The sequence below is a fragment of the Pristis pectinata genome, chromosome 1, assembly GCF_009764475.1.
Source record: "Pristis pectinata isolate sPriPec2 chromosome 1, sPriPec2.1.pri, whole genome shotgun sequence".
Lineage (NCBI taxonomy): Eukaryota > Metazoa > Chordata > Chondrichthyes > Rhinopristiformes > Pristidae > Pristis > Pristis pectinata.
The window spans coordinates 62,264,649-62,280,331 of NC_067405.1; the positions used below are offsets into that span (position 1 = coordinate 62,264,649).

At 40.4% G+C, this 15,683-nt stretch overlaps 1 protein-coding gene across 3 annotated transcripts in view; it reads left to right on the forward strand.

Moving 5' to 3' along the window:
* Positions 1–2,877: 2,877 nt before the first annotated feature.
* LOC127574760 (protein unc-80 homolog) overlaps positions 2,878–15,683 on the forward strand; it is a 211,845-nt gene continuing 199,039 nt past the window's right edge. For 2 of the 3 annotated variants that reach the window (XM_052024057.1, XM_052024074.1), the window contains exons 1-2: positions 2,884–3,019; positions 14,884–14,932. In XM_052024057.1, coding sequence (XP_051880017.1) covers positions 2,928–3,019; positions 14,884–14,932 — 141 coding nt within the window. In that variant the 5' untranslated portion in view covers positions 2,884–2,927. Of the gene's footprint in view, positions 3,020–14,883; positions 14,933–15,683 lie in introns of all 3 variants that reach the window. The other variant, XM_052024066.1, reaches the window with a different exon arrangement.

The window sequence follows — 15,683 nt, forward strand, 5'->3', positions numbered from 1 at the left end:
ACAGGTGCCCAGATCTTGCATGGATTTATCAGTACTGGTCTCTACTTATCTGCCATCTTTTCTAGCATGGTGCATCAGTGAACAGGCCAAGAAGCAGTGAGACTCAGAAGTCAATCAAACTATAGTATCCTAATTCTAACAAATAGATAGCAAACCAAGAAACGTGAAAGAGCAGAAAATAATAATCACAGATGTGATTAAGAACAAGAAAAAAATTTTCAAGTCTTCAATATAAGATCTAAAAATTGAGTCATTGGTAAAATTAATAAGTTAGGGTCATTCAGTAACCGTAAGTTACATTATAAATAATTCACTTTTGAACAATTTCACCCACTTGCAGTGTGGACATAGAGGGTGAGTACATCAGGCTTATATTGTTCCAGTACTGTTAGTATCAGGCCTATCATTGATCACCACAAGAGCACATACTCTTAAAGAGATCTCCACCTTTAAGTGCATGCATGTGAACACCAGAAATTACTGTTGGTTTTACCCTGTGATAACAGGTGTGCTGATAACTTTGCTATTATTGTCACAACAAATTCAGTCCTTTTACTTTTTTCTCTTGTAAATACTTTTTTTTTGTGCTGATTAGCTCAAAGGGCTAATGCCTAAATAATACCATAATGCATGGTTAGCACGTTCATGCTGACAAGAAAGAGAAAATTAATATTTTGAAAAATATACTGTAAAATGGATCTTCAATTTAATTTTATGCTAATTCTAATCCTAGATATTATACTTATACATTGTATAAAACTGAATTGTACATAAAACGATATTTTTAATGAATATTTGTACAAGATTCTTCCATTGGAAATATCACCATTAATTATCTAACTGCTACTTTATTGAGCTCGGTAAACACCATAATGCATGCTACATTGCAACAAAATGTTTTCATAAACTCACAGACAATTGGATGGTCTGAGATGTAATCCTCAATTCTGTATGGGTGATCAGCCCTTCTGGGGTTCCCTTGCAAAAGACAAACTAGGCTCTAAATCGGTTAATTATGTTATGGTTTTCCATGGTTTTCTGAGCCTCTGAGATTGATCTGTCTAGACATAAAGGGAGACCAGGTATTGTTTTGCTCTCCCCTTCTTGGGTAGTCCCTAGGGAATGAAGATGACTTGCTTCCGTTCCAGTTCTAAAGTAGCTGATGAGGCCAATGTGGTTCCTTCCTCCTCTGCCAGTGGAGCATATGATGCTTGATAGGACCTGTGGGTGAGATTTTGGGAGGTGGTGTGCTATTTCCATCATCTATACAGGTTTCGATCTGAAATGTTGACACTTTGTTTCCTGCCACAGATGCTGCTTGACTTGTTGAGTTCCTCCAGCAGATTGTTTATACAGGGCTTTTGTGTACTCCCAACAAGTGGACTCAAGGTTTTCAGTGCAATCCCATCTCCATTTTGAACAGTTAGAGTCAGAGATTCTCACGAGTTTGTGGAAGTTACACATTTGAGAACATTCTTAAGTCATTTACTTGGTTCACCTTGTAATTTATTGACACAACAGAGCTCAAAATAGTGTGTGTGGTTCAAGAGTGTAGTGAAGGGCAGATGAAGGACACAGATGCACCTTAGGATCTCATCATTTACCATTTAGCCCTCCCAGGCTTGAGAGTTCTCAATGGTAGCAAGTTCAATGGTAATTGCTGGCTGCTGAGATTGGTACCATAGAGGAATGACTGGTCTGAGAGAAGACATGCAGCCGAGCAGAGGTGAGGAAACAGCAACCTCCATCACCACCAAGGGGAGGTGATGAGAGGGACTTTAGCATCCAAATAGTCTGTCAACAAATGGAGCAGCCACTGCCAGTCCCTAGCAACAGCTTGAATTTCTCCATGCCAGCTGGAATGCAGTGCCACATCTCAGTGTTGAGCAGATCACCTTGGCTCTCACAGGCAGCCTCTGCGACATTGATGGGTTGTTAACTCCACGCCGAGCCGTGGTGTGATGAGGTTACTGTGATAGATTAATTTTTGCAAAAGTGCCATTGGATGGATGAACCCTCAACCAGGCACATGGCACAGCAGTGGGAAGGGTAGATGTTCATGCCAGGTTACAGGTACAGCAGTGCAATCAGTAAAACATCTCTCTCCATACATAATAAAAATCAAGCATCAGCAGATGCTGGAAATCTGCAGTAAAAAACAAAACGCTGGAACCCCTCGGCAGGTCGCACAGCATCTGTGGAAAGAGAAGAAGAATTAACGTTTCAGGTCAAAGACCTTTTCTCAGAATGGTCTTCAACCTGTGGTACTAACTCTTGTTTCTCTCTCCAAACACGCTGCCTTACCTGCTGACTGTATTTTCAGCACTTCCTGTTTTTAGCTCTCTGTACAAGGCGACAATGATCTTTTCCAGCGCCAATTCCATTTGTGCCCTGGTTCCTGGGAACGCACCTTGAGGTCTAAGCGAGATACGAGTGTATGCTTGGGTATTCCTCAATGTGTTGGTGTGGGAACGTGGGATTAAGGTAGATCAGGGAAGATCCGAGGTACTGAGTCTAACTCTTGTTTGAAAAGTATTATCCCCGTTTAAGGACACTCCACGTAGGGTTATAAGCCTTTTTGGGGAAGTGAGATGAAGAGCCCCGCAGGGCGTTTTATGCGGTATTTCTACAGGTTGCAGAGAACGTGGCACTTCTCGGCCGCGTCCCGATGATCCTTGGAAGGGTGAGGGACGGCCGGGCACCGTCGAGAGCACGGTGGGCACCGAGCACCCGGGGCGAGTGATTGACAAGCGGACAGGGGTTGGGGGGGAGGGGCGGGTCGTGTGTGTGTGCGCGTGGTGTCCGCGCGGGGGGCGTGGTGCTGTCCGCGCGGGGGGGCGTGGTGCTGTCCGCGCGCAGGTGCTGACGCTGGAGGCGCGAGGCTGGTGGCGGGCGGCCATTCGGAGGCGGGAGCGGCGGCCGCCGCCATGGTAAAGCGCAAGAGCTCGGAGGACGCGGAGCGGGAGTGCGGCCGCGGCATCCCTCTGCCCATCCAGACCTTCTTGTGGCGGCAGACCAGGTGAGAGCCGTCCTGGCCGTTAATAAACACCGGGGCTTCACCCCCCGGTTGTTTGGGGGGGTGGAGACGTTGCACCGTAAACGTGGCCATTCGGGCCATCTCACCCGTGCCAGCTTTTCTCGTCAAGGTTCTCCACTTGGTCCTTAACGGCTTTGCAAATTTCTCCTTTCCCAGCGTGTATTAAAATTGGACAATAATAATTGTAATTAATACCATATTAATTATTATTACTACTGAATTGTCATCATCCTTTCTAGCAGTGCATTGCAGAATCTAACAACCTGCTGCGTAAATTGTTGCAAGCGTTTACATGCCCATCTCCCCGAAATACGTCAAGAAATACTGCGGTCATTTTACATGTCTGGTTTCCTTTGGAGAGCCACTCCCCCAATGAGCTGGGGGCCTTGGTTTGAAATTCAGTGCATGATGCATCTGCTCATTTGTTTTTTTTATAAATCAGATCGAGCTGAACCGCGTTGTGGAGCCGTTATTTGCCCAGCTGAAAACTCGTTGCTTTATTGCTAGTGCAGCAAACAATCTGCTGGAGGCATTCAGCGGGAGGGGGGCGAGGAATTGTGGACAATTTTTCCCACCCCCCACCCCCCACCCCCACAGATGCTGCTCGACCTGCTAAGTTCCTCCAGCAGATTTTGTTGCTTCAGATTCCAGCATCTGCCCTCTCTCGTGTCTCCGCTTCGTTGCTAGTTCCAAGGCAAATTAAAATCATCTGTTAAGGCTACGAGTCGTGAGAAGAAACAGGTGGGGCGGCAGGGAGCAAAAGAAACCGAGGAGGGCGAATTGGAGAGAGAAACACAAACCTGAAAAGGGGTTGGAGAAGAGAGAGAAACACAAGCATGGAAGGGGAGAGAGGGAAAAGGGATAACTGGAGAGGTAATGTACTGAATACACTAAAAACGGAGATGAACAAACATTTAAACGACAAAGGGGATGGAGGGGCACAATGAGAGAGTAATAAAATAGCATTGAGGCCAAAGTTGGATCAGTCACAATCTTTTTGAATAGTAGTGTGGGTTCAAGGGGCTGATTGGCCAACTCCTGTTTCTTATGAAGGGGAGCATGAAACAGATTGAATCATGGTATTGGTATTGGTTTATTATTGTCACTTGTACCGAGGTACAGTGAGAAACTTGTCTTACAAACCGATCGTACAGGTCAATTCATTACACAGTGCGGTTACATTGAATGAGTGCAGAGTGCATTGATGTAGTACAGGTAAAAACAGTAACATTACAAAGTAAAGTGTCACAACTACAGAGAAAGTGCAGTGCAATAAGGTGCAAGGTCACAACAAGGTAGATCGTGAGGTCATAGTCCATCTCATTGTATAAGGGAACCGTTCAATAGTCTTATCACAGTGGGGTAGAAGCTGTCCTTAAGTCTGGTGGTACGTGCTCTCAGGCACCTGTACCTTCTACCCGATGGAAGAGGAGAGAAGAGAGAATGTCCTGGGTGGGTGAGGTCTTTGATTATGCTGGCTGCTACACCAAAACAATGAGAGGTAAAGACAGAGTCCAAGGAGGGGAAGCTGGTGTCCGTGATGCACTGGGCTGTGTCCACAACTCTCTGCAGCTGCTTGTGGTCCTGGGCAGAGCAGTTGCTGTATCAAGCCGTGATACATCCAGATAGGATGCTTTCTATGGTGCATCGGTAAAAGTTGGTGAGAGTCAAAGAGGACAAACCAAATTTCTTTAGCCTCCTGAGGAAGAAGAGGTGCTAGTGAGCTTTCTTGGCCATGGCATCTACGTGATTTGACCAGGACAGGCTGTTAGTGATGTTCACACCAAGGAACTTGAAGCTCTCAACCCTCTCGACCTCAGCACCATTGATGTAGACAGGTGCATGTACACCGCCCCCTTTCCTGAAGTCAATGACCAGCTCTTTTGTTTTGTGGACATTGAGGGAAAGGTTGTTGTCATGACACCATTCCACTAAGCTCTCTATCTCCTTCCTGTACTCCGACTCATCGCTGTTGGAGATACGGCCTACAACAGTGGTATCATCTGCAAACTTGTAGATGGAGTTAGAGCAGAATCTGGCCACACAATCGTGAGTGTGTAGAGTAGAGGGCTGAGGACGCAGCCTTGTGGGGCACCAGTGTTGAGGATAATTGTGCCAGAGGTATTGCTGCCTATCCTCACTGATTGCGGTCTGTTTGTTAGAAAGTCAAGGATCCAGTTACAGAGGGAGGTGTTGAGTCCCAGGTCTTGGAGTTCGGTGACAAGCTTGCTTGGAATTATTGTATTGAAGGCAGAGCTGTAGTCAATAAACAATAGTCTAATGTATGTGTCTTTACTGTCCAGATGCTCCAGAGCTGAGTGTAGGGCCAGGGAGATGGCATCCGCTATAGACCTATTTCGCCGATAGGCGAATTGCAATGGGTCCAGGTTGTCTGGTAGGCTGGAGTTGATGCATGCCATGACCAACCTCTTAAAGCACTTCATGATGGTAGATGTCAGAGCCACTGGTCGGTAATCATTGAGGCATATTACCTTGCTTTTCTTTGGTACTGGAATGATAGTGGTCTTCTTAAAACAGGAGGGAACCTGAGATTGAAGCAGGGGGAGGTTGAATATGTCCGCAAATACTTCTGCCAGCTGGTCAGCACAAGATCTGAGCACACGGCCCGGGACACCATCTGGGCCAGGTGCTTTTCTCGTGTTCACTCTCTGGAAGACTGATCTTACGTCCTCCACTGTGATCACAGGTTCAGCTGCATTGGTGGCTGTCAGGGTGGATGGTGACAATCCACTTCCACATCTTAAATCCACGTCTTAATTTGGCCCATTAATTACAATTAAATCACTGTAAAGAAAGTGAAATAAAGACTGGAACATATACTTGTGATGGAAGGGCAGTTGTTAATAGCAAAAGTAAAGTTTAAAGTACTGAATTATTTTTAAAATCTGCAACATTTTCATTTTCTTCAGCGGGAGTAAGATCTTATATTATTAATCTTTCAGAGTCAGGGAAGTTGTTCAGTGGTAATGATGACTTCATTAAAAAATTGATGTTCAACCAGCAACAGCCATAGATTTTTATTGGCTTTCAATGCAGTTATATGTGGGTAGATAGGTTCTGCACCTTCACTGTTGAAGATTGCATCAGCATAGATTATCTCCAATAGTAACTTTGGGATTTTCATATTTAAATACACTTATGCATCAGTCACAAATTGAGATCAGTTTTGTCCAGTAATAACATCAACAGCCTCAGTACTATAAATATTGAAAAATGCTTTGCTTTTGTTTTATTACAAGAGTCAGGCAGCTTTGACAGTTTCCCACAGAAACTGAACCTCTCATTCCTGAAACTGAGCTACAGTAAAGGGGTGTAGCTGTCCATGAGTTATATTAAATTTAGTTTTGCTTTTATTTTTATAAGTGCTATATATTGTTAAAAGTAACAACATTGTACAAAAACGTCAGTTAGATGTTGGTTATATCACTAAGTTTTTTGTTGAATCGATTGTAATTGATGTTTTTCATTGTGGTTCATAGTGTTGAAACATCATAGATGTTCTTGTTGAATCAAAGATGATTGATGTTGATAGTACAGAAATATATGCACATCTCATTTTTATTTAAATGTTACTTATTCTCAGATTTTTCAATTGTTTTGTTTTTTTTTGATTTATAAAATATTTTCTACTTCCCACCATAAACAAAGCCAAGTATTTTATTTCAAGACTTGGTGCTATGGAGAATCTCAACCAAGAGTAGATAAATTGACAAATGGCATGTGATTTTATGGTCTGTGATTTAGCAACATACGACCAGTGCACTGTGATTGAATGTTACGTGAACATTGAATAAAATTTCTAGGAATATGTCATATTAGAGATGGTAACCTTGGGCTGAATATATTTTTATTAAAATAATTCAGAAGTGTGATGGAAAACCCAGGAAAATTCATAATTTAAGATTGGAGAAACCAAATGTGTGCCTTGTATTATACTTGATTAAAAGGACATGCTTATGTACAGCAAGACTTCAGAAAGGATTAAGCTTTGGACTATTTTACATTTGGGTCGATGGGGTTTTCTGTCACAAAGCCAATTTTGGATCCAATTTGACACACTGTCTTAAATCTCATAGGCTTTTACTTTTTTGACCAACCTGCCAGAATTCAGTCAGTAGTCAGAAATGATCTTCCTTCCCTTAACAAACCCATGCTGACCAACACTGATTAATTTCTTCCTTTGTAAATGAATGTATGTACTTACTGGCCCGTTTTGGGCAGTTGTCACCCCACGGCTGAAGAGATGCGGGAGGGTTCCTCTGAAGAAAACAACACAATGGTTAAGTCAGTTGTGTAGGAAAGGAAAAAGAAAGGCCAAGAGACTAACAGTTTTAGAGGCTTATACAGTTTGGACAGCAGGTAGGTGTTTCTGTGGTGCAGGGATAATTCCAGGTTGATAAGTTGCCTCCCTGGTGCAAGGGTCTGGAACATCACTGGCTGCAGAGCATTCTGGAGGTGGACGATGAACATCCAGTGGTCATGGCCCATGTTGGTACCAAGGACAAAGGCAGGAAAAAAAAGGGTGAGGTCCTTCATGTGGATCTTAAGCAGTTGGCAAAGAGACTAAGAAACAGGATCTCAAAGTTAAAATCAAAAGATGCTACAGGTGCCATTCTTCATAGGAGGATACTGCATATGAATGTGTGGTGAGAGAGCTGGCACCAATAGAAGAGCTTTAGATTCGTGGGCCATTGTGATCAATTCTTGGCAAGGTGGGATGTACAGAATTTTGAATGAATTACACCTTAACAGTACTGGGACTAATATCCTTGTAGGCAAGTTTGCTCTTGTTGGGGAGGTTTAAACCTAGTTTGTTGGAGTGTGGAAAGCTGAACAGAGATTCAGAAGGGAGAAATGCAGAACTAGAAATGAAAAACAGAAAGTTAATGAGCTGGTAAAGGAGAGGAAATGATGGTCATAAAATGGGTGAAAAAGGATTTTGGCTCTGCTTAGTACAAAACCTGTAGGAAATAGGGAAAAGTAGTTGAGGCACTGATGAACATGTGGAAAAGTGTAAGTACATCAGTAAGTTGTAATGAAGTTCTGACAAGTGTTAAAAAAACACTAGAACAGCTATAGTGGGATCTTCAATTACCCTAATATTAATGGAGATAAATAATATATTGCACATATTCTTAAATTGCATTCAGGAGAACCTTTTTAGCTGACGTCCAGCAACCTAATAAGTGGGAGGTGAGAATTCAGTATTTTAGGAAATGAAACCGGACAAGTAGAAAAAAGATCAGCAGATAGCATTTTTGTGGTTGTGAAAATAACTCAGTTTTATTTACTTTTCTCCCTTCCCATCATCTAAGTGTACTAATATCCTTGATCTGCCATAATTCTGAACAGTGGGATGTTTAGGGCTCTTGAACATTTGTAGTTGGCTTTATAAGAGTAATTTTCTGAAAAAATGGATCATTCACATTTGGTTAGCAGGCTGGAACCTAGTCAAAGATTCGGTGTTGTACTTTTGTTATCTATTGTTGTTCATACTTTTGTAGTTTGGGCTCTGAGTGTGGGCCACTTTTTCAAGCCAAAGAGCTTTTCAGTTTGAAACTTATTATTTATTGAATGCATAATGTAGATTGAAACATAGATCATTGGGTAGTCAGAAAGGTAATGAAGAAGGATTTGTAGTTTTGTTTCCCCTGATGGGATGGTCTTTGAGCAATAGAAAGACATGCATATTATTTTTTATGATTTCTAAATATCTGTTGGGAAAATATAATCCTGCGTTGTGCTCTGAGCGTACGACATCTTCTACACGTGGTGAACCTATTCTGTTCTGTTTTATGTTGGTTATAATTGCTGGCAAGTTTAACTGTCATTTATATTTGCATCTTAAAACTGAAACACTCTTTTAGCAAAGAGGCAAATAGTTCACAAGCTGCTTTATGTTGGATTTGTGCGGGTGGGGGAAGGGCCAGTGGTGGGTGGTAGGTTTTTATGTATGCATCTATTCTCTTGACAATTGCCAGGATAATTAGCACCAGTGGCTGGACAACCTGCTGCCCTGATTCCTCAGAGAGAGATACAGCAGGGAAGCAGGTCCTTCGCCCATCAAATCCACACTGACCATCAAATATCCATTTGTATTAATCCCTTTTTTATTCTCCTTACATTCTCTTGAACTCCCCCAGATTTTTCCACTCACCACGTGGGGCAATTTACCGTGGCCAGTTAACCTACCAACCCACATGTCTTTGGGACGTGGGAGGAATCTGAAGCACCTGGAGAAAACCCACAGGGAGAATGTGCAAACTCTGCCCAAGACCTGAGATCAGTTCACAGGACCCATATGTCAAAAGATAAGCTAGCTCGTTTTTATTAACATATAAATCCTATATGTGACAGATGTAAATCGAATGTGGCTTCTTTGACACATATGTTTTGGTCCTGTCCTCTTTTGGAAAAATATTGGGAAGATATTTTTAACATTATTTCAAATGTATTGAAGATTGATTTACAACCTCATCCTATCACTGCAATTTTTGGTTTACCAAGGATAGAATCTGGCCATCTATCTGCCTCCGCTAACCGTATGATTGCCTTTGTTACATTAATGGCTAAATGATCCATTTTGCTTAAATGGAAGGATCCAATACCCCTACTACTTTTCAATGGTTATCTCAAACTATATCATGTTTAAACTTGGAAAAAATTAGGAGTGGTACTGTTGATTTGAGGAAGTTTGGAGTCCATTTATTCAATATTTTCACATGATATAGATCCCCTTATAATAACCTTTCAATTTAGAGGAACGGAATTGATGACATAATATTGCTTTGTTTCTATTGAGAAATTTTAGTCCAGTTTTTTTTGCTTTTTTTTTTGAATTTTTTTTTCCTTTAGCTTAGTTTGGTTTGATATACTGTTTATAATTTTTTTATTGTTTTGGGGTTTTTTTCTTTTTATATTTTATAATAAATCTTTTTCTTTTATATTATATTCATTCACTAACAGATCATTGGATCTACAGTTTTTTTATACTCTATTGTTCTTTATGATTATCCATGTCATGATTGTTCTCTTGATCTCTTTTTATTACATGTATAAACATTGATATATTAATCTGTATTAATTTGAAAACTAATAAAAAGATTGAAAAAGAAAGAAAGACCTGAGATCAGGATTGAACCCGAGTCTCTGATATTGCCAGGCAGAGGCTCTATTAGCTGCACCACTGTGCCACCTTCAAATGCCACTTTCATTTCACAACTGTGAAATGAGCAATATGGGTTTGATGAACAATAGTAATATATGTAGCATATCCAAAATTGATTGGTACCAATTTAAGAATTGTCTATGACCAACTGTTCTCTGTTTTGCCACAACATATAACATGCCTGCCTTTGTAAATAAAAGAATGCTCCCTGACATTTATGCTTTTTCATTTAGTAAACCACCCTTGGTAGTTGGAATTACTATTTTCCAGTTTCTTGGAAAATGAAAGAACAAGATACTGAGACATGGTGTCGGAAGTACTTGTTGATGAATGTATGAAATCTCCACCTGAATCATAAGCTATAATTCTTCACAATTTAAATGGCACATGATAAAACAAATAAAGCTGTCTGAAGGACTGGAATTCTAAGCAAATGATTTGTCTTTCATATGGTCTAGTTTACCTGCCAGTAAGCTGACAATTGCAGATAAGCCAGACCTGATGAAAGTAACCGTTACTACCTTACTTCTGTGATTTTGGTGGAGAACCACCAATAAGATGCCTTTTGCAGGTCAGTGCATTCTCATCTTGTGGTCAGAGAATGAAACAGCACGGATTCTGGCCCTTCAGACTGCTGTCCATGCTGCCCATCAAGTGCCCACCCTAATTTGATCCTATACTCCATTTATATTCTCTCCACATCTTGCCCATGTGCACCGTGAGGAATATGATGGAAATCAAATGCTGTTACATCTGACATCCCACTCCACACAGAAATCAGCAATAAATTCACAGCTGAAGCTGAGTCGTGCTATATCAGAGGGCTGAATAAATTTTGTATCTGGCTCCTCGGTTTTGCACCACTGTGATCTCATTCATTTGAATAGAATTGTAGACTTAGATTAAAATGAAAAATGCATAGAACATAGAACAGGCCCTTTGGCCCATGATGGCTGTGCTGAGCATGGTGCAAAATTAAACTAAACCCTTCTGCCTGCTCATGATCCATTCCCTGCATAATCATGTGCCTATCTAAAACACTCTTGAATGTTACCAGCTAATCTGCTTCCATTACCATTCCTGGCAGTGCAACCCAGGCAGCTGCCACTCTCTGTTTAAAAAAAAAAGCCCCACATATCCTCTTTAAACTTTCCCTCTTTCACCTTAAAACTACACCCTCTAGTATTTGATATTTGTACCCTGGGAAAAAGATTCTGGTTGTCTACCTTATCTATGCCTCTCATAATTTTATAAACTTCTATCAGTTCTCCCCTCAGTGTCTGACTCTTCAGAGAAAATAAATCAAGTTTGTCCATCTTCTTAAAGCTCATACCCTCTAATCCAGGCAGTATCCTTCTAAACCTCTTCTGCACCCTTTTCAAAGCCGCCTCATTCTCCTATAATGGGGTGATCAGAACTGCATTCAATATTCTAAGTATGGCCTAACCAAAGTTTATACAACTGTAACGTGACTTCCTGACTCTTATATTCTATGCCTCTAGTGATGAAGGCAAACATGCCATGTGCCTTCTTTACCACTCTATCTACTTGCATTGCCAGGGAGGTATGAACCCCAAGATCTCTCTGTACATCAGTGCTCTTAAGGGTCCTGCCATTAACTGTATACCTTTCCCTTATATTTGATCTCCCAAAGTGCAACACCTCACATGCCTGGATTAAACACCATCTGCCGTTTCTCTGCCCATAACTGTAAGTGATCTATATCCTGCTGTATCCTTTGATGACCTTCTTCACTGTCCACAACTCCATCAATTTTTGAGTCGTCTACAAACTTACTAACCAATCCATCCACATTTTCATCTGAGTCATTTATATATATTGCAAACAACAGAAGTCCCAGCACTGATCCCTGTGGAACCCCACTGGTTACAGACCTCCAAGCATAACAACACCTTTCCACCACTACCCTCTGTCTTCTCTGGGTGTGCCAATTCTGAATCCAAACTACCAGTTCACTGTGGATCCCATGCATCTTAATCTTCCTGATCATCCTACCATGAGGGACCCTGTCAAATGCCTTACTAATGTCCATGTTGACAATATCTATTGCCCTTCCCTCATCATTCACCTTGGTCACCTACTCAAAAATCTCAATCCAGTTTGTAAGACATGACCTGCTGCACGCAAAGGCACGGTGTCTATCCCTACTTTTCCCTTGTTCTTCCAAATATAAGGAAATCCTATCCCTAGGAATCCCCTCCAATAGCTTTCCTACCACTGATGTGAGGTTTACTGATCTATAGCTTCCTGGATCACCCTATTTCCCTCCTTAAATAAAAGAACAACATTGGCTACTCTCCAGTTCTCTGGGATCTCGTCTCTGGTTAGAGAGGGTACAAATATCTTCGTCACATCCCTAGCTATCTCCTCTCTTACCTCTCTCAACAACCTGGGATAGATCCCATCAGGCCCTGGGGATTTATCCACCTTAAATGCTCTTCAAGAGATCTAATCTTGATCTCAAAATGCCCCAGCATATTAGAATACACCACACTGATCTCACTATCCTCCATGTCTGGAGGTTAGTGGTCTTATGTCCTCCTTCATGAATACCGATGCAAAGTACTTGTTTAGTACTTTGCCGACCTCCTCTGACTCAAATTCCCTCTTTTATCCTTGAGTGGTCCTATCCTTTCTCAAGCTACCTTCTTGTTATTAATGTATGTTAAAAAATGCCTTGGGATTCTCTTAAATGCTACTTGCCAAGGACATAAAATGTCCCCTTTTGACCCTCCTTATTCCTTGCTTGAGTTCTTTCTGGCTTCCTTTATATTCCTCAAATGCAGGTAAATGTTTTTAGTTAATATTAATGTTTTAATTAATTTAAAAAAATTAACTATAATTTAAGTCACTTTATTTTTTAAAAATTTTAAAAAATACTTCTAATTCTTTGAAATCTTTTAAACATTTGCTTATAATTTAAATTATTGTCAAACACAAAGTCTGTACTCAATACTTCAGATTAGGAATTGAGATATTTGCAGAAACTGTTAGTACAGATGGGTTCATCTTGCCACGATATTCATTTTGAAATTTGGTACTTGTAAGATAGTTAAACATGACTGAAGACACGAGAGACTGCAGATGTGGGAATCTGGAACAAAAAGCAAATTGTTGAGTTCCTCCATCAGTTTGTTTTTTGCGCTAAACATGATTTAATACCAACTCTGAACACCAGAAAAATGCTGACTTGAATTTGTCTAATAATTTTGCAGCAGGTTACAGGTGAGGACCAACGGCCTTTTACATGAACTGTCCTACATCCGTGAAGTGTTAAACTGCTGGTAAAAATGTAATCAATAAACTTTTACCCAATTCACCAGCTCTGATGATATAATCAAAAGTAAAGTGCACCTATTCAACGTGCAAGTGCAACATTTATTGCCCATTCATAAATGCCAATGAAAAGATGTGGTAAATCACCACCTTGAATCTCAGAATTGTGAAAGGTGTTGCCCAAAAACACATGCAGGTCTTTCCTATTTACTCTTTCAATGTTAAAAGGGCCAAGAGATACCATAAAAATATTTCTTGGCCTAAATGCATTTATTGCTTCGTAGGTAATGGATATTGCTAGTCCGGATGTGAGTTATTCAGCCACTGACCTGTTGTTGACATTATATTGAAGTGCCTGGTTTGGTTAAATTTCTGGTAAATGTTGAGCCCAGGATAATAAAGGTGGGTGATTCTGCAATAGTAATGCTATGAATTTTAAGAGGAGATGATAATGGCTGGACTATTTCTTGTTGGTGGATATCACTGCTTGGAACTTGTGTGGTATGAGTATTATTTGCCACTTATCAGCCCTTGCCTGAATGTTGTCCAAGGCTTCAGCGTTAGCATGGACTGTTACATTATATAATGGATTGCAAATGAAGCTGAATATTGTGCAATAAATAGCAAATATCCTGCCTGATGTGTGATGAAGGGAGGGTTATTAATGGAAGAGAGTGACTATTGAGATGGTTGAGCCAGTGGTACTGCCCTGAGGAACTCCTTTTGTTGTGTTGCGGGTTGAGATTTGGAATTCTTCAATTCCTTTTCTTTTAAAGTCCTGTTACAAGGGAGTATTTTGCTGCTTCCTCCTTTCCTCTTTGATCCAGATTTGTTTCTTCTTCCACTTTGATCATTTTGCTGCTGGGATACAATTGGAAAAAATAAACAAAAGAAAAAGTTAGCAAATCTGTTTTGCTGGTTTGACTCAGCATGTGTGTTTCAACTGGCCTAAGAAAGTAATGAATCTCAAAAAGAACAGGAACGAGATTTTGCAGAGCATTATATGGCGGTAGAAAATAAATGAATAATTTTATGTTTTTCCTGACCTTTTTCACTTATCTGTTAAATACATCTCTGTTTAAACACTGGACAACTGGGTAGAAAGAATTATTTACCCTATTGTCGTGAGAGAGCTAAATTAACACCATTCACTCACTTATGCTTTTTTTCTAAAAAAAATGGAAAATAATTTCTTTGAAACTGTAATTTTTAATGTACCAAATATTTTATTACTTTGCAAGCAGGGAAATGTTTGATAACAAAAATAGAACTATATTTGAAAATATTTACATGTTTATTCCCTAAAGTTTTCCAGACGAGCTGGTCTTCATTTCAAATTTTTCCTTTTTTCATCTTGCAGTGCATTTCTGAGACCAAAGCTGGGAAAACAGTATGAAGCCTCCTGTGTGGTATGGAAACTTATTTAAACATTTCATGTATTCTTTGGTCATTAAGTTCTGTTGTTAAATGAGACACAAATTAAAATGAGAACTTGTCATCTTTATGATACTAAAACATGTCATTGACAGCAAGATTACCACTGAGTTCAATTGTCTTCAAATTCCAACACCATTCTCCCATAGCTGTGGTCATCAACAGTGCAATTTTACTCCTGTGGCAACTCTTTTAACACCAAAAGAGTAAATGAGAAAGACTTCAATGTGTAGCACCTTTCAAGACCTGAAATGTTCCCAAGTCCTTTACAATTAAATGCTCTTTAAGTGTACTTATTGTACTAGCGTTGGAAAGAATGACAAGCACAGCAATATAATGAAAACCTTGTCATCTGCAACTTGCTTATCCTAGTTGCACCTGTACTGACTGATACATGAGGTAGTGTGCCTTCATTGGCATTGTAATTGGTTTGATTGGTTTATTATTATCGTCACATGTATCGAGATACAGTGGAAAAACTCTTCTGTATGCCATCTATACAGAACATTTCAAAATATAAGTACAAAAAGTCGGTACAAAGGGAAAAGCAATAGCAGAATGCAGAATATGTAGGGCAACTGGTGGTAGGGTTGAGGGCAAGAAACATGGTATGACAAGTAAGACTGAAAGGAAGGACAGCAAGGGACAGGCTAATAAACCTGGTGGGTCTGATGGACTGAAATGTGTTTATTTCAGCGCTTGGAGTATTATGGGGAAGGAGGATGA